This window comes from Jaculus jaculus, chromosome 1 (genome assembly GCF_020740685.1).
Source record: "Jaculus jaculus isolate mJacJac1 chromosome 1, mJacJac1.mat.Y.cur, whole genome shotgun sequence".
Classification (NCBI taxonomy): Eukaryota; Metazoa; Chordata; class Mammalia; order Rodentia; family Dipodidae; genus Jaculus; species Jaculus jaculus.
Window position 1 is genome coordinate 331,345,264 of NC_059102.1, and position 24,189 is coordinate 331,369,452.

General features: G+C 42.5%; 1 protein-coding gene and 1 non-coding gene across 5 annotated transcripts in view; one reads left to right on the top strand and one right to left on the bottom strand.

The window, feature by feature from the left end:
* Positions 1-3,614: 3,614 nt before the first annotated feature.
* Syt14 (synaptotagmin 14) overlaps positions 3,615-24,189 on the top strand; it is a 222,330-nt gene continuing 201,755 nt past the window's right edge. The window contains exon 1 of one of the 4 annotated variants that reach the window (XM_045142202.1): positions 3,615-3,672. In XM_045142202.1, coding sequence (XP_044998137.1) covers positions 3,660-3,672 — 13 coding nt within the window. In that variant the 5' untranslated portion in view covers positions 3,615-3,659. Of the gene's footprint in view, positions 3,673-4,057; positions 4,078-11,672; positions 11,695-24,189 lie in introns of those variants that run through there. The other 3 variants (XM_045142203.1, XM_045142205.1, XM_045142204.1) reach the window with 3 other exon arrangements.
* LOC123458070 lies at positions 13,769-13,909 on the bottom strand. Its single transcript, XR_006635376.1, has one exon. It is a non-coding gene; the product is annotated as a U4 spliceosomal RNA (small nuclear RNA).

Genomic DNA, 24,189 nt, shown 5'->3' on the forward strand with positions numbered 1-24,189 from the left:
AGACCCTACCTCGAAAAACAAACAAAAAAAAATTATGAAGTTAGGCTGGAGAAAGGACTTAGTGGTTAAGGCAATTGCCTGCCAAGCCAAAGGACCATGGTTTGATTCTCCAGGACCCACATAAGCCAGAGGCACAAGAGGGCACATGTGTCTGGTGTTTGTTTGCAGTGGCTGGAGGCCCTGCCATGTCTTTCTCTCCCTCCTTCCCTCCCTCCCTCTTTCTATCTCTCAAATAAATAAATAGAAAGTTAAAAAAATTATGAAGCTCTTGAACATTTTCTGTACATAAAAGGGTATAGCCTAAGATATTTTGGTGGTACACCATTAAGATTAGAAACAATTTTTGTCATTGGGCAGAATATATAATAAAGTGTAAACCTTTTAGTTATCAGTAACTATCAGGCTGGCCTGGACAACTTACTCTGTAGTTCTAGGTTGGCTTCAACTCACAGAGATCCTCCTACCTCTACTTCCCAAGTGCTGAGATTAAAGGTGTGTACCACCACACCTAGCTAGTTATCAATAATTGACACCCCTCAAAATTAAACTACTGAACCAGTCACATACTTTAGAAAGAAGAGTAAAGAGCTAAGTCTGAGTGCCTACTGTCTCAGTTTATTTTTTGTTGTTTTATAGCCAAACACCTGAGATTGGGTAGTTTAAAAAGAAAAAAAAAAAAAAAAACCTCATGGTTCTGAAGGGTGGGGAGTTTAAGATTGGATAGTCACATTTGGTGAGGGCCTTATGTTGTATCAAATGGTGGGAGTATGAGAGAGAGTAGCCAGCTGGTGCTCCGGGTAAGAGGGAGGGGACAAAGAGCTGACTCACTTTATGACAACCCACTCTTATGATAATTTAAGATAATTTTCCCAGGATGGTAGGAACTACATTAATCCCTTCATGAACACTCCATCCTTATGACCAAACACCTTTTATTTTTTATTTTTTAATTTTAGTTTTGGTTTATCGAGGTAGAGTTTCGCTCTAGCCCAGGCTCCCCTGGAATTCACTATGGAGTCTCAGGGTGTCCTGAAACTCACGGCGATCCTCCTACCTCTGCCCCCCGAGTGCTGGGATTAAAGGTGTGCGCCATCACGCCTGGCCCAAACACCTTTTAAAGGCCCTGCCCTTACAGTATCATTACATGGGCAATTGCATTTTCAAATGGGTTTAGTGGGGACAAACAAAGCCAAAAAACAGCAACTTCTAAGCAGATTCAGAAGCTGTGTGAAATGTTCAGCAGAGGTTCAGGCAATTCACTAGCATTTCCCAACATTCGTCTGTTTTCCAACAATAAAACTGAATTTTTAGTTTTGCACACCTTTAATCCCAGCACTTATAAGGCAGTAGAGGATTGCCACAAGTTCAAAGTCAGAATGGTCTATATAATGAATACCAGGCCAAGCTGACTAGACTGAGGTCATGGCCTTAAAAAAAGTTGTTTTTTTTTTTTTTGTTTGTTTGTTTGGTTTTGCTTTTTTGAGGTAGGGTCTCACTCTAGCTCAGGCTGACCTGGAATTCACTATGTGGTCTCAGGGTAGCCTCGATCTCACTTCAACCCTCCTACCTCTGCCTCCCCAGTGCTGGGATTAAAGGCATATGCTACCACGCCCAGCCATAGTAATTTTTTTAAAGTAATGTTGTCAAGAGGGAATTATAGAATTATGCATTTTAACCTAGAAAAAATATCAGTACAAATAAGTAGTTTTTGCCTAAGTTTGAAATTTATGCTTAACACATAAAAACAAATTTTCTGGACTGCAGAGATGGGTTAGCAGTTAAGGCACTTACCTGTGAAGCCTGAGGACCCAGGTTTGATTAGTACCCACATAAGCCAGAAGCACAAGATGGAGCATGTGTCTGGAGTTCATTTGCAGTGGCTGGAGACCCTGGCACATCCATTGTCTCTCTCTTAATTAAATAAATAAATAAACAAATATTAAAAAAATTGTAAGCAAACTATGGTGATAGAAACCTGGGTTAGGCAAACTCACATATCTGGTCATGTATGCAGTTACTTATATAACTAGTGATAAAATGATCATATTTTTCTGTCTTTCAATATGAACTTTTTCTTTTGATTTTCGAGGTAGAGTCTCACTCTAGCACAGGCGGACCTGGAATTCACTATGCAGTCTCCAGGTGGCCTCAAATTCAAGGCAATCCTCCTACCTCTGCCTCCGAGTGCTGGGATTAAAGACATGCACCACCGCACCCGGCTCAATACGAAATTCTTAAAAGGCTTCACAATTGAATTATTCTGAGCCAGCCAGAAACCACAAACCAAGAATTGTAGTTTCAAGTTCAATTCAATGTCTTGAGAGTTCAAGTCGGCTTAAGTAAGGTTGCCTGGGGGAAAGTCAGTAACTAAACATATTTTATCTGAATCCCATACATACTGATAGTGAGCACGTGCTCATGGACACACACAGCTTTAGTAGACTAGTTACTAAGACATTTAACAGAACAATTATTAGTCTGATCTTTCTATAACAGTTTGTGTTTGTAGCCAGTTTCCCAAATAATTACAGTGCATAAACTGTGACTGAGGGAGAGGTTATATAAAAGCAAAGAAAGACAGTTTCTGCTCTAGATTACAGTTCCACCTCACTTACATAAGCGCAAATAGTTCCTTCTTTCTGTCAGTCCCCAGGGAGCGAGCATTTTCTTCACGGGCCAGAATCACTAAGTCCTTATTGCTTACCGCCGTTTATACTCTGGCTGTCCCTTAAAGCACCGAATGAAGTTGAAAGTCCTTCAAGTGGAAATCAAGTAGCCTCGTTCAGGGTTGGCCTGTGGCTGAGCATATGCTCATGGGTTTGCAAATTAAAAAACACCTGCATGTGACGTGCTTTTCAGGCCCTTTGGCAAGATGTCTGTCTGACGCCTACTTTTGTGTGTCCTCACAATGTGTGTTTGCAAATGTGCAGACAAATGGCAAGGCGGGAGCCAAGCTCAGGGTGATGTTTAGCCTTGTCAGTCAGAAGTGAGGCTAAGGGTGAAGAGAGGAGAGAGGAGAGAGAAGAGAGAAGGGGACAGAAGGAAAGAGAGAGAGAGAGGGACGGAGGGAGGGAGACGGATGCTGTAGTCAGGACGCCTGGGTGCTGCGCGGGGATCTCTTCCCCACAGCGCAGCGAAGCAAACAGACCTTCGCGTCTGGGTATGGGCTGGGGATCGCCCGGGCGGCTGGGCCCTGTCCGCGGTGCTGACCGCCAGCCGCCGCCGCCCGCGGGAGGCTCGGGCTGGCTCTGGGCACGCACCCGTTTCGAATTCCCGCGAGGGGCGCGGCCGGGGCCAGCGCGGCGGGGCGGGGCCTGAGACCGAGGGGAGGGGCAGGTAGGCGGAGTCAGAGCGCACGGGACGGGACCTGGGAGCTGGGGGGCGGAGCCTGGGAGCCGGGGGGCGGAGCCTGGGAGCCGGGGGGCGGAGCCTGGGAGCCGGGCGGGGCGGGCCGGCGGGCGTCACGTGCCGGCGGCGCGCGGCCCGGCAGGTTCCGTTTCCTGCGCCACGGGCTCCGGCGCCGGCCCCGCCCCGCCCCGCGCCCCGCCCTCCCCGACCCCGGCGGCCGCGCGTCCCCGCGTCCTGGCTCCGCGGGCTGCGGCCCCGGCGTCCTCCGCCCGCCCCGCCGCGCGGTTGGTGCGGCCCATGGCGAGCGCGTCATGGCGATCGAAGGTAAGTGGAGGCCCGGGCCTGGGCCGGGGAGGCGGCCCTGCGGCTGCCGGCCCCGCGGCCCTCGGCTTGGGCTGAGGCGCCCAGGCGGCGCGCTGCGGACCCGCGGGCCCGGCCGGGCTGGGCCTCGCCTCGCCCCGCCCCGCCCCGCCCCGCCCCGAGTCTCGCCTCTCCCCGCGGCCCCCGACCCCCTGCCCGGGCGACGCCGGGTGCGCTCGCCGCCGTCCCCGCGTGGGCTCCCGGACACCTGCGGCGGGTGAGGTCCCGCTCAGGCGCTTCCCCTGACCCCTTTGCTCAATGAAGAAGCGGGCAGTCTTTGCAACACACAGCCTGACGCTGACTATTTGGTGCCGGTTCAGCATCACTGTTTTCAAAAAGTAGCTTAATTAGAATTAAGTTCTACACGAGGTAGGTGGCACCAGCGTGGGTTTTCCATTGGTTCCAAACACATGGGGCTGGACTGAAGTGATTGTAATTTGCCTTGATTTAAAGGGGGACCTTGTGAAAATTAGCACAACCCGGAAGGTAGATACACACCTCTAACCCCCATCGCACTCAGGTTAACTCAGACAATGCACGGGATGTCTACCTTTTGTTTCTTTGAATGGAGATTTTGGTAGCCCTTGGGTAGTTATGGCAGAACGCATAGGTTTCTGAAGCTTCTTTGTGAGGTACGGGATCTGTAGAGTCGCGCAAGGTGCCTGTAGCTTGTCTGCATTAAAAGTGCTCCTCAGTGAAACTTGACAGCAGTTCCCTTCTAGTTGACCAGTCACTGATAGCACAAACTCCTGGGGGCTTCTTTAGGTCAGATTCTGTGAACTCCAGAAGTGACTTAGCTGTGTGGGTATTATATTTATCTCACTTCGTAGATGACTTAAGTACAAGGCATGTTCAGTTTCAAAAACCTGCTTTTATTAAGATGACAGCAAATAAGGTCCATGCATATGCTTTGATAATCCTGTTGTCAGAACAGCGCTTTCAACCTCTTTCCCTCGCTGTGCTATTTGCTGGATCATAGAAGTCAGGAAATAAAATCCACTGATTTATAGTCAGGAGTTATTTGACCAACCAGTGCGTGTGTGTGTGTGTGTGGGGGGGGAGTTTGTGTGAAGACAAAAAGTTTTATGCAGAATACTGGGAATGATTACCCAGATTGCATTCAGATGCCATCTTATAACTTGTAATATCTTAAAATATTTTCCAAATACACACACACACACACACACACACACACACACACACAGTCACCTACCTCTGCCTCCCGAGTACTGGGATTAAAGGCATGTGCCACCATGCCCAGCTTTGTTTGTTACTCTTGAGATTCTCTGTGTGGTGGTTTTGTTTTAGGGCTGGGAACTGATGGATGTCAGGCACTCACTCTATCACTGGGCTGTACCTCCAACCTACTCTCTTTTTTATCTTTTCTTTGCATATGTGTGTACCCCATGTGTGCAAAGGCCAGAAGAGAATGTTGGGTATCTTCCTCTAATGCTTTACCCTTTTATTTCCTTTAGATAGAGTCTTTCACTGAATCAGTAATTTTCCAGTCTCAGTTCCCCACAGGACTGGGGTTACAGGCAGGTGTGGCCATGCCCAGCTGTTGATGTTAGTGTTAGTTGGGTGCTAGGTAATGTAATTCAGGGCCTCTCAGACCCCTCCGAGCCATCTCCCCAGCCCTTCCTCCCTCCCCAGCCTATGCTTATCCATAAACATTTGCTTAAGGGTTTATGAGGTAAAGATCAACAATTACACCTTCTTTAGTTGGGCAAAGAAATTGTAGTTAATACATTTCAAATAAAGGTGTGAGTCAAGTTAGCTCAACAGTGCTTCTTGGTACTTACTGAGGTGCATGTTGTTACATACTCCGCCTCTGGCTGTACTGCAGAGTGCACTGAGCTCTCAATGAACACCTTGTACTTGGGTTATCTTAAAATTTGAGGGACCCTGAGGGTACTTTATTTATTTGAGAGAGACAGAGAGAAAGAGGCAAATAGAGGAGAGAGTAAATGGGTGCACCAGAACCTACTGCCACTGCAGATGAACTCCAGATGCATGTGCCACTTCGTGCATCTGGCTTACGTGGGTCCTGGGAATCGAAACCCGGGTTGGTAGGCTTTGTAGGCGAGCGCTGTAACCACTGACCCACCTCAGCCCTGACGTGGTTCTTTCTTTAAATATGTATTTGAGAGAGAGGCAGAGAGAAAGAAAGGAGAGAGAATGTGCATGCCAGGGCCTCTAGCCACTGCAGTCTAACTCCAGATGCATGTCATACTTTGTGCATCTGGCTTATGTGGGTACTGGTGAGTCAAATGTGGATCCTTAGGTTTCCCAGGCAAGCACCTTAACCTGTAAGCCACCTTTCCAGCCCTTGAAGTGGTTACTTTATTCACCTGTTAACCCAGTAGACCTGTGTTACGTACTCTGCGTACACCGTATTCTGTAGTAAACTCTATTGTGGTATAAAGTTGGACAAGACCACTTTCCCTCATAGAGTTAATGTTCTACTGGGAGAGATAGATAATTTTAGACATATGGTTACAATGTAGTGTGTACATCAGGAGTTGGTTGGCTCATACTTCTTGGCACAAAAGCATTCAATGATGATGAGGTCAACACAGGTTTTGAAGTTATACTCCTTAAAGTCTTTGTACTTGCCTTGAAGTCCTATATTTCCAAATTCTATCATTCAGTAACTGTCGATTCCACCCTAGTTCTGCTTTTTTTTAAAAAATATTTTTTAAAGCATTTTTAAAATTTATTTATTTATGTGAGAGAGAAAGAGGCAGATAGAAAGAAAATGGGCGCACTAGGGCCTTCAACCACTGCAAATGAACTCCAAATGCATGTGTCACCTTGTACATCTGGCTTACTTGAGTCCTGAGACTCTAATTGGTGTCTTTTAGCTTTGCAGGCAAGCACCTTAACTACTAAGTCATCTCTCCAGCCCCCTAGTTCTGCTTTCTGATGCAACAATTAAAGGACCATTATTCTCTGTGTAAATTCCTCTGTTTGAAGACAGAGGCACAGTGTCTCCTAAATGTAATGTCCATTTCTGTCTTCAGGAGTATCTTTCAAATATTGCAAAATTTAAAATATAGTGGTGAACCATTTCATTCCACTGGTGTGTTAAAACTGTCATAGCACCCCTTGACTCAGACATAATCCTCCCTTTATAATGCTATCAAGATAGCTTGATAGTAGAATAATCTTTCTGGAACTTCGGACGTTGGCTCATGGTGAGACTGCTTTACCTGGTCCGCTCTCTCGTCATGTGTCTGTAGCCCTTTGCATAACTCAGCCTTGTTTTGAAGAACAGGCCATTTGTAGCAGTTAAGCAAAGTCTTAATAGCTCTGACAGTGCTTTAGCCATTGAGTCTAGTTTGAAGAATTATTGTACTTCCCTTCTCTGTATAAATCTCTTACAATTCCATTTTATTTCTATTATCAGACACATATGACTGCTAGTCAGTATGTCAGAGAAACAGGCTGATGGGATTACTGGGCTGGGCTAATGCAATTCCACACAGAGTTAAGGAAGTAAGCTATCTCATAAGTACACTTATAAAATGATATTTCGAAATGCAGAGGAGCTTACAGACAACTTGTTTCCCTGTCTAGATACGCTAGGTTGGGATCGCTGGCTAGTGTCGGCTTTCTTACTGATTGACTGATTGTTCCTGGGCTTCTGATCTTTCTTCTGACTGCATCGTTCTTTGCCTTTTCTTTGTTGACTTGACCTCATGTTCTGTGTGTGTCTGTCCATCCTGTTGCTTTTATCTCCTTTACACACACTGCATCTATATCAATTTTGTAATCACTGTGTACAAATCTGTTTTGCCAGTCCGGCTGTATAGTCCTGGAGGATAACGTCTTACTCAGTTCTATAAACTTTACATTTTGTTAAGCATCTGAATGCAGATGTCCTTAATCCAGCCTTAATCCATGTTTCTTGAATTGTTTCATAGAATTTTGGACAGTTTTTCTTCATGGATTGCATGATGCATTGTCTAGATGCCTTCCTCTAACAGAATTTTTCTGACTTAAGGTTTTTTTTAATGTTTTTAAAAATTTTTTGTAATTTTTATTTATTTGAGAGTAACAGACAGAGAGAGAAAGAGACAGATAGATAGAGAATGGGCACACCAGGGTCTCCAGCCACTGCAAACAAACTCCAGATGCATGCACCCCCTTGTGCATCTGGGTTGTATGGGTCTTGCTGAATTGAGCCTTGAACCGGGGTCCTTAGCTTCACAGGCAAGTGCTTAATCACTAAGCCATCTCTCCAGCCCCTGATTTAAGGTTTTAAATTGCAGGTGGATACCCTTGCCTGGATGCATTATAGTAATCCAAAGTGTGTATACCTTATGACAGTCAAAATGTCCCAAAGTTGTTAACCAGTCCCCAAATGTATCCTGCATATTTCCCCACTCTGTGCAAATGACCCAGCTGAGTGGCATTTAAAATTAACTGGTTACTCACATTAGAAACCTGGATATCAATCCTATCTTTATCATTTACTAAGTCCTTCCCAGTATACTCTCAGACTTACTTATCTTGCTTAGTGCTTGCACTTTGGTTTCTGCTCTTATTGAGAGAGAGACTTGCATTAGTTTCCTAATAAGTCTTGTTTCCTTTCAATTAATTTTTAAGATGCATTATCTTTGTAAAATGTAAATCTACATTCTTTAAAACTTGTGGCTAAAGATGTTTCCTAACGATCTGGCCTTTGACTTCCCATTTACTTTTCTCTGTGTCTTCCATGGGAACACTGGAAGACTTTGCAACATGTTTTGTTGAAGTAAAAGTAAAGACTCCTATTGTTAATTTCATATACTTTTCTTTGGGCATAAAAGGTGTGAAAGGTTATACTATAATCTGTACATGTGTATATACATACATTACTCAGTGTAGCTTGAACCTTTGCCATACTTTCACATTACTATTAAAAATCTGAGATGTTATTAAAGACTTGTTTTGACCTTAGATTTCATTTTGTTTTTTAGAAATGGTCTTGTGTAAACCCACCATGCAGCCAGGGATAACGTGGAATTTCTGATCCTTCTGTTTCTATCTCCTGAATGCTGGGATTACAGGTGTGTGCCACCGTGCCTAGGTTGGCCCTATAATTTCTAAGTAGATTTTGGGCTCTCAGGGACATTTAAATGATTGAATTTTAAAAAATGCAGTAGAAGTAGAAGGGGAGAACGGCACACCTTTCCTGCTTCCTTTGTTATTGCTAGACATAGCATCTCCATGTGTACACCTTCTCTGAGGCTTGTAGCAGGGAGAAGTGACATCGAATGGTTTGTTTTTGGAGGAATTACAGTTAAGTTTAATCAGTAACATTGTGTGTGTGTGTGTGTGTGTGTGTGTGTGTGCAAGACAACCTCAGTGTCCTTGCCTTTCACCTGTTTGAGACAGGTCTCTTATTCGCTGCTGTGTACCAGACTGGCCTCCCAGCCGTCAGGGGTCTCCTGCCTCGCGCTGTGGGAGCACTGGTGTTATGGATGCATGCTGCCATTTCCAGGTGCTTGGGTCTGGGCTCAAGTTTTCATGCTCATGGTGCAAGTGCATTACCCACTTACCATTTCCCAGCTCATCAGTGGTGTTTTTTTTTAATTTAGGGTCTTATTCTAGCTCAGGCTGACCTGGAACTTACTCTGTAGCCCAAACTGATGTTGAACTCACAGTTATCCTCCTACTTCAGCCTCTTGAGTGCAGGGATTAAAGGTGTGTGCCACCAAGCCTGGCATATAGGTACTTTCTACAGGCAAAACGATAATTAGCTAAAAGTGAAATTTTAAAAAGTGGCTCAGTGGCTGAAAAAGCAGATTGATTTGCGAACAATAAACTTAATATTACAAGGTGAAGTTTATGCTTAGTAAAACTTGTTAATTAAGCACATAGGGATTTATTTATGTGTGTCAGTGAGATACTGCAAGTGTGCTTTGCAGATTATAAAGGTAAGCCATTGCCATAACCAAACGTGGACTTGGCCATTCTGTGGGATGCTGCTGTGGCGGTGAGCGTGGCTTCCAGAGCTGAGGCTGGGAGTCTAGTGTGGCATGGACTTGACTTATTCAGATTATTTTAATCTTATACTAATTGCAAAGCAATATCAAGCCAAGGAATTCCAATTTAGGAGGATAACTGCCAGATGCTTGGAGGCCTAGAAGGGTTTTTGATTTTCTTTTTAGTCACCTCTCAATGAATTTTTTTGGTGTGTTTATATCTGGAGTTAAAGGATTCTGTGTGTGTGTATGTGTACGCACATGTGCATGTGTGCCCTCAATTATTGCTCAGCTGCATGTTTCCTTGAGACAGTCTTTCTGAACACTGAGCTGCTGGTTTTGGTCAGCAGTGAGTTCCAGTGATTCTCCAATTTTGTCTGCCACAATTCTCCAATTTTGTCTGCTTACTTGGGTGCTAGAAATCAAACTTGGTGAGTCCGGCCCTCATGATTGGCTCATGTGTGGCAAATGCTCTGACCTGCTAAGCCATCTCCCCAGCCCTGAGTTTTTAACTTTTTTTTTTTTTTTTAACTTGAAAGGCCAGAAGTATGAGGAGGCTAACGTTTATTTGGAAATATTTACACAGGATAATTTTGAGATTAAATAAAAAGTTTTTGTTAAAGAAGAGAAGTGTATGGTTTGGATGTGCAATGTCCCCCACAGACTTAGGTGTTTGAATGCTTGATCCCCAATTGGTAGCACTGTTTGGGAGTCTTGTGGATGGAACCTTTGGGAGGCAGAGCCTTGCTGGAAGAAGGGTGTCACTGGGTTGGGGTCGAGGCATTGTAGTACAGCCTGCTTGGTGCCCTTGTGCTCTCTGCTTCCTTTCTGCTGACATAAAGATGTGAGCCCAGCTGTCTCTTGCCATGCTTTCCAGCCATGATGAAATGTCCCCTCAAAACTGTAAGCCAAAACAAACCCTTTCCTTCCATAAGCTACTTCTGATTGTGTGTTTGTCCTAGCAATGAGAAAGTAGCTGGTACAAGAAGAAAACATTAGCTGGGCGTGGTGGTGCACGTCTTTAATCCCAGCACTTGGGAGGCAGAGGTAGGAGGATTGCCATGAGTTCGAGGCCACCCTGAGACTAGAGTGAATTCCAGGTCAGTCTGAGCTAGAGTAAGACCCTACCTTGAAAAAAAAAAAAAAACCCAAAACCAAAAACAAAACAAAACACCACCACCAAAAAACGTTATTCAGGAATTTTCTGTTTCCTAGACCTCAACTCTTAAGTTTTCTTTGAACTTCATGTTCTTGGTATCCAGCATGGGCCATCATATATCCATTATCTCAAGCAAGCGTCTTTAACAAATGCTGAGCCGCCTCAAGCCCTGTGTCCATCATCTCAGTTGTGGACAATACCCACACTTGTCCCTCAGCTCACATGAGGAACATGAGGAAAGCTGTCTTCTGTCTTGGAGTGGTTTTTCTTACCACTTTATAATGACTTTTCTTCCTCTTTCTTTCCAGATCATCAAGCATAGAGTGTATAGAGATAGTACTGCAGTGGTTTCTTGTCTTTTAATGTTGTGGTGTGGTGGTGTCGTCTCCACATGTGCTGGGGTGCATTTGTAGCTGCCCTGGAGACATGGGGTCTCCAGGCAGCAGGCAGGACACCCCTGCAGTACTAGGTGCCACTAACTTTTAGAATTGAAGTCTAGGTCAATTCAGAAACCACAATCTTTCCCCAATGCTGTGTTTTACATGAGGGACCCAAACTGGCATGAATGGGTGACTTAATTAGGGATCAAACTAAACTGTATCTAAAGTTAGAGGTGTAAGTAGGTTAAGGTGATCTGAAGCATTTGGCAGCATTCGTGGGAAATGTTAAAGTTGCATCCTTATGTCCAGTGTAGGAATCTGCATCTGAATCGAAACTGCCATGACACTTGCATGGATGTGCTCTAGAGAAGAATCTTTCGATAAGATGGAATCTAAGACATGAATAAAAGAGCCTTTCAGTGTCTGGCCATGAAGAAATCAGTAAAACTAGTATGTGGTGGTGATTTAGGCTAAGGTAAGAACACTGTAGATAAAGTGAATTTTGAAAAGGATTCTTTTTGTTTTTTTCAAGACCCTGATGTTTATCTTTATTTTTTCTCAATTTTTATTAACATTTTCCATGATTATAAAAAGTATCCCATTGTAATGCCCCCCCCATTTTCCCCCTTTGAAATTCCATTCTCCATCATATCCCCTCCCCATCTCAATGAGTCTCTTTTTTATTTTGATGTCATGGTCTTGAAAAGGATTCTTAAAGGAAGTAAATCTTGGGTGTAGTTGCATTTTTGTACACCTGCATGTACTGTGATGGGATTATCAGCATACTTTTCCTTCTGCAAATGTGGAAAAGAACATGTTTCTAGTCTCTTCTGCAGGATAAACCCCAGTTACCAGGTACAGTCACAGTTATGTGTCCATATGCAAATACACACACGCTCAGCAAAAATGTGGGTGCTGACACGCACCCGTCTCCTCCGCTCCCCTCTGCTGCTGCTGGAGGGCTGAGCTGTTGACGTGGTGGCCTGCATGGGTCTGCCTGCGGTGGTGGCTGAGTGTGTTAGCCTCTGCACCTCACGTCCACGCTGCAGATGTTACTTCTAGTTTTGTGAAATTCACTTTCATTTAAATTGCCTTAAAACATTAAAAAGAATTTCTTAAAATAAAAATGAAAAATCAGTTTTTCCTCCTTAACTGTTCATTACCTTGTTTGAATTAAAAAAATATTTATTTGAGATAGAGAGAGAGAGAGATAAAGAAAGAATCATTATGGTTGCACCAGGTCCTCCTGCCACTGCAAACCAATTTTAGATGTATGCACCATTTTGTGCATCTGGCTTTACCTGGGTCCTGGGGACCCAGCTTGCCAGGTTTTGGAAGCAAGTGTTTTTAACCATTGAGCCATCTTTCCAGCCCTGAAATTAATTTATTAGTTAATTTTTAATGTTTTATTTATTTTTAGAGAGGAGGGAAGGGGGGGGAGAGGCAGATAGAGAATGGGGATGCCAAGGCCTGTAATCACTGTAAGCTAATTCCAGACACATGTGCCACCTTGTGCACTGGCTTCTGTGGGTACTGGGCAATTAATTGAACCTGGGTCCTTAGGCTTTATAGGCAAGTGCCTTAACTGGTAAGGCATCTCTCCAGCCCTGAATATTTTTTCTTGATATTAACTATTGATCTGAGCAATTAGCTGTTAGGGTCTCAGTTCATTTATACTGAGCTACATAATGAGCTAGACAGGCATAGTTGTGGTGTAATTTTTTTTTAATTTATTTTTATTTATTTATTTGAGAGCGACAGACAGAGAAAGAGGCAGAGAGAGAGACAGAGAGAGAGAGGGAGAGAGAGAGAGAGAGAGAGAGGGAGGGAGAGAGAGGGAGGGAGAGAGAGGGAGGGAGAGAGAGAGGATATGAATGGGCATGCCAGGGCCTCCAGCCACTGCAAACGGACTCTAGACACATGCGCCCCCTTGTGCGTCTGGTTAACGTGGGTCCTGGGGAATTGAGCTTCGAACTGGGGTCCTTAGGCTTCACAGGCAAGCGCTTAACTGCTAAGCCATCTCTCCAGCCCAGTGGTGTAATTCTTTATGAGTGCATGTACAATTTCAAGTTAACAAAGTTTGAGGTGTAATTATTTCACTAGTTTTTTAAAATGAGATTCTTTTTATTTTATTTATTTATTTATTTATTTTTAAATTTTTATTAACATTTTCCATGATTATAAAATATATCCCATGGTAATTCCCTCCCTCCCCACCCCCACACTTTCCCATTTGAAATCCCATTCTCCATCATATTACCTCCCCATTACAATCATTGTAGTTACATATATACAATATCAACCTCTTAAGTATCCTCCTCCTAAAATGAGATTCTTATTTAACATATGTAGGTTGAATACTTAGAAAAGTTTCCTTTGTCATTCTACAGTGGTTTTTGTTATGTTAATACTAAGCATTGTTAAAACAACTGCTGTTATACTTAAGGTTAGATGTATACATTAAAACCACGTTATATTAAGTATGTGGAGAGTTTAGTTTTTTTTTTTTAAATTTTTATTTTTTTGGTCTTTTTTTTTTTTTTTTTCAGTCTCCGTAGAGACTGTCAAAAATTGCCAATGCCGACTATATTGCAAGTCGTCACGGCGGGGTATTGGGAAAAGTTTTCAATTAGCAATAATCGCGCCTCGGATAAACCTCATTGGCTACGATACTGCCACTGCGCAAAGCTTTTTTTTTTGGTCTTTTTGAGATAGAGTCTCACTCTAGCCCAGGCTGACCTGGAATTCACTATGGAGTCTCAGGGTGGCCTCGAACTCACAGCACTCCTCCTACCTCTGCCTCCCAGTGCTGGGATTAAAGGAGTGCGCCACCACGCCTGGCGAGAGTTTAGTTTTAATTACAGATATTAAATTACAGACATCTGGTTACATGAATAAAGTACATAACCCAAATTAAGCTCCAGACTCTTAACTTCTAGCAAACACACCTTACTTAATGGCTGTATTGAAGAAATACTTCAAGGAACCTGTGGAAATATTCTAGGCCTCAATGTAAGTTACCATTATTGTTACCACTTGATTTCTCTACGCTCTTGGAAGCACTTTCTGAATATTTGTTAAGCACTCACTGGTTTGGTGGCTCCCTGTTTAAGGGCGTGCTGCATGTAGGTGTGCTCACTAGCCCTCCAGCGGGTGGTCCGTGGTTGCTGTTGCTTGGCAGTATTCTGTTCTGTACCGCACTTGACGGTAGAGTTTCTGAAAAGTGTTCTGTTCTTGCTGTTGTCTCCTGGCACTGATGGCAAGGAGTGGTGGCTAGACCGAGTTAGCCAGCAGACCTAACCTACTTGCAGGATAGAAACACTTGTTTTCTAATTTTTTTTTTTTTGTAGTAGATACCATGTTTTTATTTCTCAAATAATTGCTGTAATATATTTCTGCTTCTGTAATTGAAATGTTCATGATAAACTAAAGTATAATGAGTAAATCATTCAATATTAGGTAAGATATAAGTGAAATTCACAACACAAGGAAAAGATCATATTCAGAACAGTATGAAATTTTACTAAGCTTACATTAAAGCATTATGTTCTTGCATGATAGTAATGTATACTTATTGTAATGGGGAAATTGAGGTTCTGGGGTGCTTCCTGGAACCCCTAAGCCCTGAGTTTTTAATCTGCAAACTAACCAGAGAATTAGCAATTCCTGATTCAAGCATTTAAAATAACACATTTTATTCAGATTTTACAAAGCAGTGTGGGAGGGGAAGGCTGAGAGGTAAGGGGAGACAAAGTGGGAGAAGAGAAGTGCCCCATGCAGAGCCCCAAGCCCGTGCAGGCGCCCAGATAGGGATCTGGGGAAAAGTGTGGAAAGGAAAGAGGAAGGAAAGTTTAAGAAGCTCCTGCCTTGTGGTTTGCTGGAGGAGATAAAGAACCCATGTGGAGAGTAAGGGCTGGGGGCCTCCTGGCTGGGCCTCGGCCTGAGCCAAACCTAGCAGAGCCAGCCCACGCCCAGACCCTCTCCTTGCAAAGGTATTTATAACCTTGCTGTCTTTTGGTCAGGGCTAGGGGCTGACTCAGGGAGAGATTAGCTCCAGGCTGAATTTGACCAACCACAGTGTTTAAATCCTATGAAAGACCTCCCTCCCAGGAGGGTTCTGACTGTGGAAAAGACATTCTTTGGAACTAGGCAAGAGATTAAGAAAAATTCTCTTGCCCTTCTTACCTTCAGGAGTCCAGTCACCCCAACTCTACCCCTTTTCATTATGTAATGAATAATAAAATTATCGCTCCTCCTTTTTTTTTTTTTTTTTTTTTTTTGTAGTTTTCGAGGTAGAGTCTCACTCTACTCCAAGCTGACCTGAATTCACTATGAAGTCTCAGGGTGGCCTTGAACTTAGGGCGATCCTTCTATCTCTGCCTTTTAAAAAGTATTTACATATTTATGTATCTCTTCCTCCATTTTCCAGTTCCCTGAGGACCTCCTCAGTAGGGTTGTTGGTGTTCACTGTGGGGTGATTAGGGTCTCTAAGTTTCTAGAGGGATCTCTGCCTCAGGATGTTTCTATCTACCCCATGGCTCTTGGAGTTTTCTGTGCTCTCTTCTACAACAATCCCTCTGTCTTGGTGGGTGTGTTAGCAGTTTTATTTATTTTAAAATATTTTAATTTATTTTCAAGGAGAGAGAACATGATAGAGAGAAAGTAGGTGTGCCAGGACCTCTTGCCATTGCAAACAAACTCCAGAGCATGTGCCACTTTATGCATCTGCTTCTATGTGGGTATTGAGGAATCAGACCCTGGGCCGCAGGCTTTGCTAGCAAGTACTTGTAGCCTGGGAGCCATCTCTCCAGCCCAGCAGTTTGTTGTAGTGCTGATTTCTCTGTCGCCTCAGTATTTCTGTTATGACGTGTTTGGTTCCCACAGTGCTTGTTGTTTCCCTGGAGGTGGTTGTTTGGCTACAGTTGGGAGCAATACTTTTGTTGCCGCTTCCTCTGCAATTTCTTCTGGACCCCAGTAAATGTGGTAGAGGCTGCAGTCTTGTGATGAACAGTCGGTTGTCTTCTTGTATTGATGTATCTTAGATCTTCCCAGTCTTCTCTGCAATCTATAAAATAAGATAGATTCTCCAACCAAGGCTAAGAGCAGCTTTGATTAAGAGTGATATGCATAGAAGTTTGAGAGAGATTTTGATGAGGATACCCACTCAGCTTGTCCTGAACATAATGGGGGCTTCTCTCTGGGGGTTGTGAGTTTCCGGGCTATGGGGTGCTGACTGGTTCCCAGTACCAGTTATGAGTTCTTTTCCGCGGAGTGGGTCTCATGTCCATTTGGAGGGCAACCTGTTACCCACAGATGCTGTGTGCCACCATTACACGAGTGTGTCATTCTTGTCTGGTTGAATGCGTAACTTGCAAGGTTTCCTGCTTATTTGTGCTATTGGTGACTGTTATCACACAGTAGCTCCTGTAGCACTTACCAGTGTCCTAAGAGTCACCAGGAGAGAGCTGGCTTTCCTCTCAGTTTCCCTGTGGTTTCTTGGTGTCCGGAGATGGCAGCCTGTGGTGCCATCAGCAGTAGGGTCTCACCCTTTGACTTTGTTGCTTGACAACAGCCTGCAGTATTTCAGGGACCTCACAGATGTCCCTGGCCACTTGCTTGCTGTGGGAGGTAACCAGATCCTGCCCTGGGATTCACAAACCAGAACCAGTGGTTTTAGCATTAAACTTTCTTCACCTTCTGCTGGGTTTCCATCTGGCCTGCCCACCTCCCTCAATTGTGGTCCTATCTTGTATCCTGCTACCCAGGAAAAGGTTCCTATTGTACTACTTTAGTTTTTTTTCCTACAGTTTGCTTTATTGATATCTTGATGTTTAGACCTTTATTACACACTAGTAATCATGTATCAGTAAATATTTTGTGCAGATTTTTTATGGTGATACATAATATTCTGATATTCTGTTTAAATGCTCCTGAAAAATTAGGTGCTTGGAAGTAGCATAGAATATATATTTATACATAATGTTCACAAACTTTTCAGGGATAGTTTTTATTACAGCTGTTAAGGAGAGTTTGTTTTGTTTCTGGATAATAACTTATTTATACTCAAAACAATCACAATTTAGATATTTAAGGTATAGTTGTGCCAAGTTATTTTTAAGTGCTGCTTCCTTGTCAAAACAATCAATTTAAAGGCTGGAGAGATGGATTAGTGGTTAACACATTTGCCTGTAAAGCCAAAGGACCCAGGTTTGATTCCCCAGAGCTCACGTAAGCCAGATGCACAAGGGGCACACGCGTCTGGAGTTCGTTTGCAGTGGCTGGAGGCCCTGGTGGGCCCATTCTCTCTGTGTGTCTCTTCTCTCTCTCTCTCTGCTTGCACATAAATAACTAAAATTAAAAAGACCCGATCAGTTTCCTGCCACTTCCGAGCATGGTTTCAAGTGCTGTTGCTTGTTGTCATTGTTTTGCATGTCACCACGTGTGCAGATGAGCAGAAGATAAAACCAAGCCTAATGTCTTCCTCCAAATGCTGTGTTGACTGTTGGTCACGGTGTACTGAAACTGATCTCTTGTCTGTGGTTGGAATCTTAGGTGTTGTTTTGGTCATAGTTGATTTTTTTATGTGTGTGAGAGAGATCAGGGCCTCCAGGCACTGCTATCGAACTCCACCTTGTGTGCATGTGTGACCTTGTAAGCTTGTGTCACTTTGTATGTCCAGCTTACGTGGGACCTGGGGAGCTAAACATGGGTCCTTAGGCATCTCTCCAGCCCCATAGCCGATAGTATTGATCTTGTAGTGGTTGATTTAGCTCTTAAGGAAATAATTTTCAGAAAAATATTTTAAAGCCAAATAATATTTTGTGTGCTTCCCTTATTTTGTTATTTTTTAAGATGGTGAAAATAGTATCATGTATTTATTTTATTGGTGCTAATCCTTGCTTAGACAGAAAAAAATGTGAAGGATATTCAGGACAAAATAGTGAAAATTTAAGTATGTGCACACCTTTATTATTTATTTTTAAGGATTTTACTCTCCCTATAATTATTACCTCTGGAAGGATCTGATAGACTAGATTGCCAAGTATAAAGTGAATTTTTAAAACTTATTGTACCATTTTATCTACTAACAAAGTATTTTGTAATATTTTATAAAATAAAACGTTTTCTTATAAATTCCATAATTCTTTCATTATGTATGGAATCCATATATGGTATGAAGAGTATTTTACAAAATTGTGGGATGTATTTAGAACTGAATTTTAAGATGTGCAAGTGATTTTGAGTGTGTGTATGCATAGTCCTTTTTAAAGAATATTTTCATGCTATAAAAACAGCAACCAGAGAATGGCAAGACCCTCTTCCTCCTTTTTAAAAAGATTTTATTTATTTATTTGAGAGAGAGGAAGAGGCAGAGAGAAAGACAGAATGGGTGCACCAGGGCCTCCAGCCACCGCAAACGAACTCCAGACGCATGCACCCCCATGTGCATCTGGCTTATGTAGGTCTTAGAGAATCGAACTGGGGTCCTTTGATTTCACAGGCAAACACCTTAACTGCTAAGCCATTTCCCCAGCCCAAGACATTCTTCTTTTAAACCTGTGAAGTAATTTAGGAGATATTCTTCTTTTAAATCTGGCTCTGTAGTTCAGAGATTATGTCTCCAGGCTCCCTGCAGTCTCTCTGACGCACACAGGATGTAATCCAGAGCATCTTCCACTTAAAGGACCCTTCCTTGGGGAAGTCACTTTGAACCCTGATTGTTTCAGACTGACGGGGAAGGCAGCATCTCTTATCCAGGCTTCTTCCACACAAAGTGGGTTTGTAACTCTGAGTACTTGAACATCCAGAAGAAAAACAAATTTTACATCTTTGGAGTGTTGGAAAGTAGGTTGACGTGTTTTCCCTTTGGGGATCTGACTTCTCTTCTAGCTGCAGAGCAGCCTGCAAGCTAAGAAATGAATGGCGGTCTGCTTCCAATTGTCCTGCTCACACAGAAGCGGCTAGATAGGGGATGTGGTAAAACAGTTGTCATTGTGATAGTGAACCCGGTTGAACTCATGTCCAATAGCCACAAGATCTGCTGCTGAGCGGTTTCACTCGCATACAGACACCCCATGGCCATTTCCTCTGCCATTCCTCCTGATGGAGGCTCAGGAAAATGAGCTCTGTGAATTCACACTGCCCCACCGTTCAGTTCACAGTTGGCCGAGTGGTGTGCCTAGTGCACAGACACGCCACTGCCGCCCCCCACCGCGGCCTCCGCCCTGCCGTGCTGCTGGAGAGAGGCTCAGGAACAAGAACTCTGCTGCTACCGCCTTTTTTAAGTTTACCATTTCCCTAAGGTAGTCTTCGGTTTTATGTAGTTCCCCTCCTCATCCTCTCTTCCCCCAGTCTACCTCTTCTTCCAGCCCCTATGTTCTTGGCTTGTACTAGTTTGTCTGCTATCCTCTTCTCTCCCCTCTCTGTATTTCTACTTTTTCCTGATCTCATTCTACTTTTTGGTTTGCCTTGTTCTTCTTTTTCCAAGGCTTTAAGGTGAAGCATTAGGTCATTTACTTGCGGCCTTTCTAATTTCTTAATATAGGCACTTAAAGCTATAAATTTACCTCTTAGAACTGCCTTCATTGTGTCCCAGAGATTTTGTATGTTGTGTTCTCATTATTGTTTGACTATAAAGTTTTTGATTTCTTTCTTGATTTCTTCATTGACCCATTCATCATTTAGTAGTGTGTTGTTTAAGTTCCATGATTTTGTGTATGCTCTGTAGCCTTTCTTGCTATTGATTTGTACTTTGATTCCATTGTGGTCAGATAGAATGCAAGGAATTATTTCAGTTTTCCTCTATTTGTTAAGATTTGCTTTGTGTCCTAATATATGGTCTATTTTAGAGAATGTTCCATGTGCTGCTGAAAAGAATGTATATTCTGCAGTATTTGGATGAAATGTCCTGTAGATATCTGTTGGGTCCATTTCTTCTATGACCTCATTTAGTCCAGATGCCTTTCTGTTTATTTTTTCCCGGGATGACCTGTCAATGGATGAGAGTGGGGTGTTGAAGTTACCCACTACCACTGTGTTTGGTGTTATCTGTGACTTTATTTCTAATAGCATTTGTTTGATGAATTTGGGGGACCCCATGTTAGGTGCATAAATGTTTAGGATTGTAATGTTCTCTTGTTGGAGGGTGTCTTTAATCAATATAATGTGACCTTCCTTATCTTTCTTGACTAACGTCGGACTAAAGTCTACCCTGTCTGATATTAGGATAGCAACCCCTGCTTATTTTCTAGGTCCATTTGCTTGAAACACCGTTTTCTAACCATTCACCCTAAGATAGTGTCCATCCTTTGTAGAAAGGTGGGTTTCTTGGAGGCAACAAATTGAAGAATCTTGCTTTTTTAACCCAGTCTGCGAACCTATGCCTTTTGGTTGGGGCATTGAGGCCATTGATATTAAGAGATAATATTGAAAGGTGTGTATTCATTTTTGGCATTTTTTGTAGTTCTTCTGGTTTTACCTTTGCTGTCTTGTGTTAACTAGTATCTGAGTATTTTTTTCCCCCCTGGTTCCTTATGTGTGTGCTTTTCTTTTTCTTGAGCATGGTGGATTCTTTCAAGTAGTTTCTGTAGAGCCGGTTTTGTCTTCAAATACTCTAGCTTGCTTTTGTCATGGAAAGTCCTTATTTCTCTGTCTATTTGAATGGATAGTTTTGCAGGATAAAGTAACCTTGGTTGACTGTTGTTATCTTTCAGGACTTGGAATACATCACTCCATGCCCTTCTGGCTTTTAAAGTTTGTGTTGAGTAATCTGCTGTAATCCTGATAGGTTTGCCTTTGTAGGTAACTTGATTTTTCTTTCTGACTGCTTTCAATATTTTTTGTTTGGTGTGTATGTTTGGTAGTTTGATTATAATATGGCGAGGAGAGGTTCTTTCCAAGTTTTGTCCGGCTGGTGTTCTAAAGGATTCCTGTATCTGCATTGGCACCTCTTTCCCAATTTGGGGGAAGTTTACTTCTATGATTTTGTTGACGATACCTTCTATGCCTTTGGAGTGAAATTCTTCTCCTTGTACTATGCCCTGAGTTCTTATGTTTGATCTTTTCATAGTGTCCCGAATATCTTGAAATTCCCACTCATACTTTTCTGTTAGTTTGTCTTTCTCTTTGTTGGACTGTATTAGATCTGCCACCTGGTCTTCTAGCTTAGATACTCTGTTTTGTCCTTCATCCATTCTACTGGTGAGATTTTCTATAGAGTTTTTTATTTCATTAACTGTGTTCTTCATTGCTAGTAATTCTGACTGGTTTTTCTTTATTATGTCTATTTCCTTATTTATGTCTAGTATTGACCTCTTTATTTCATTAAATTGGTGTTCTGTGTTTTCTTTGATTCTTTGATTTCGTTTTTCATTCCTTTGGTTTCTTCTTTGACTTCTTTAAACATACTTATAATCATTCTTTTTAAATCTTTCTCAGGCATTTCCTCTAACTCATTCTCACTGGAGGTCATTTCTGATGCATTAATACTTTTTGGTGGATTTATATGGTCTTGATTTTTGGTGCTTCTTGTGTTATAATGTATATATTTTTGCATCCTGGATTATTTAATGTTTTATTTTCTAGTTAGTTGGGTATTATTAGATGTATCAGACAATCTGATGTTATATAACTTCAGGGTAGGGGCTTAAGGTGTTAGGTATGGCTCTCAAGACTTTCAGAGTATCTACAAAAGTGACCCTAGGTGTTGGGTTTGCTTGCTATGAGAGTATTCAAGTAGGCTGGGTAGAACAAAATACAGGCCGATTCTGAAGTTTAACTAAACAGTGTACACTTTCAGTGAAAGACAGCTCAGGTTATTTATGCAAAAGTAGGTATTATGACAACCAGATCCTGTAACTGTCCCATCACGTGTGTGGTACCTTACCCACACCCTTAATCCTGACAACAAGGAGGTTAAGATTTCTGATCTGTTGAGGGTTCCAAGTCAGCTTGTGACCAGGTGAGACCCTTCCCTGGTGTAATCTCATTTACCTCTACCCCTGCTTTGGTCCGCTGTTGGCTCAGGTTAGTGTGGCCGGGTCCCAGGACCGCTGCTCTGTTTGCTGGAGCTGGGCTCAGGCGTGGGGGAGAGCAGGGAGCCGCAACTGCTCTGGTTCTCTCGCTGCTCCCCGTGTTCTTCTACCTTGTGATCTGCTCCTCCATTGTTCACTGCCGCTCTCCCTTCATGTGTCTAGAGTTTGCAGAGAGCTCCAGTGTGAGTGGAAAATCCCCTCATCTGGCTTTTCCTGCGGCTCAAGCTGAGCCCTGCCGCCTGGTCTGGTGTGCGGACGGAGCAGCTTCTGCCAGACCGTGTGGGTCTGGGTGCTCTGGATCTCTCCTACTTCTCTGCTGCCATTTCAATTTCCTATACACCTCGCTTTTTAGTAAGAGTGTGTATTTTGCTGAGGTTTTTTTTTTTTTTTTTTTGTCTTTTTCCCCCCTAGGCTGCTTTGGTGTGGTACTACACTGCCATCTTAACCGGAAGTCTCATTCTACTTTTTGACCCATAATCCTAATGCTTCAATTCCTTTTCAGCTAGTCTACTTTAGGGGCCACATATGAGAGAAAACATGCGGTGTTTGTCTTTCTTAGTATGCATGACCTTGCTTAGAATGATGTGTGCTAGGTCCATCCATTTTCCTGTGAATTTCATTATTTTGTTTTTCCTTTCTGCTGAGTAGAATTCCACTGTGAATATATACTATATCTGCATTATCAGTTTATCAGTTGATTGTCATCAGGGTTGATTCCAGTTCTAGCTATTGTGAATATAGTGTCAATCAAAATGGTTGATCACATATCTGTGAAGTAGAAGTGGAGTACTTTTTGTTTTATCTATTTATTTGCAAGGGAAGAGAGAGAGAGACAGACAGACAGACAGAGACAGAGAGAATGGGCACGGCAGGGCCTCAAGCCAGTGAAAACGAACTCCAGACACATGTACCAATTTGTGCATCTAACTTTAAGTAGGTACTAGGGAATCAAACTCAGTCATTAGGCTTTGTAGATAAGCACCTTAACCACTGAGCCAACCATCTCTCCAGCCCTATTTCTGGAATTTCTATTGGTATTGCATTGAATTTATATGTTGCTTTTGGTAGAATGGCCATTTTCACAATATTAATTTTTCTAATCCATGAGCATGGGAAATCTATTCATCTTCTTGTGACCTGAATTTCTTTTCTTGGTGTTTTTATGTTTTTGTTGTATAGGTCTTACACTTTCTTGGGTAGTGATATTCCAAGATACTTAATTTTTTTGTGGCTATTGAAAATGGGGGAGCTTTGGCTATCTATTTCTCTGTACATTTGTCTGGTATGTATGAAGGCTATTGATTCTTGTGTGTTGATTTTATATCCTGCCACTTTGCTGAATTTACCACCGTTAGCAGTTTCTTGGTAGAGTCTTTTGGGTCACTTATGTATAGAATCATGTCACTGTGAATAGGGTTACTTTGACTTCTTCCTTTCAAATTTTTATTCTTTTTATTTCCTTCTCTTGTCTTATTGCTTGGGCTAGGACTTCTAGTACTCTTTGAATAGCAGTGGTGAGATTTGGCACCCCTGTCTTGTTTCTGATCTTAATGGGAGCTCTTCAAACTTTTCCCCATTTAGTATGATTTGGGTTTTAAGTGAAATATATGTATATATACACATATATAGTGTTATATATATATAAATATATATAGTGCTTTTTATATATATAGTGTTTTTTACATATATATATATACACACACACACATATACACACACATACCCTTTATTATGTTGAGATATGCTTTATCACTAGTCTCTTCAGTATTTCAAAATTTATTTATTTGAGAGAGAGAGAGAGTGAGAGAGCGCACACACAGATAGAGAATTGGCATACCAGGGCCTCTAGCCACTGCAAATGAACTCCAGACATATGCGCCAACATGTACATTTGGCTTATGTGGGTACTGGGAAAACAAACCTAGATCCTTAGGCTT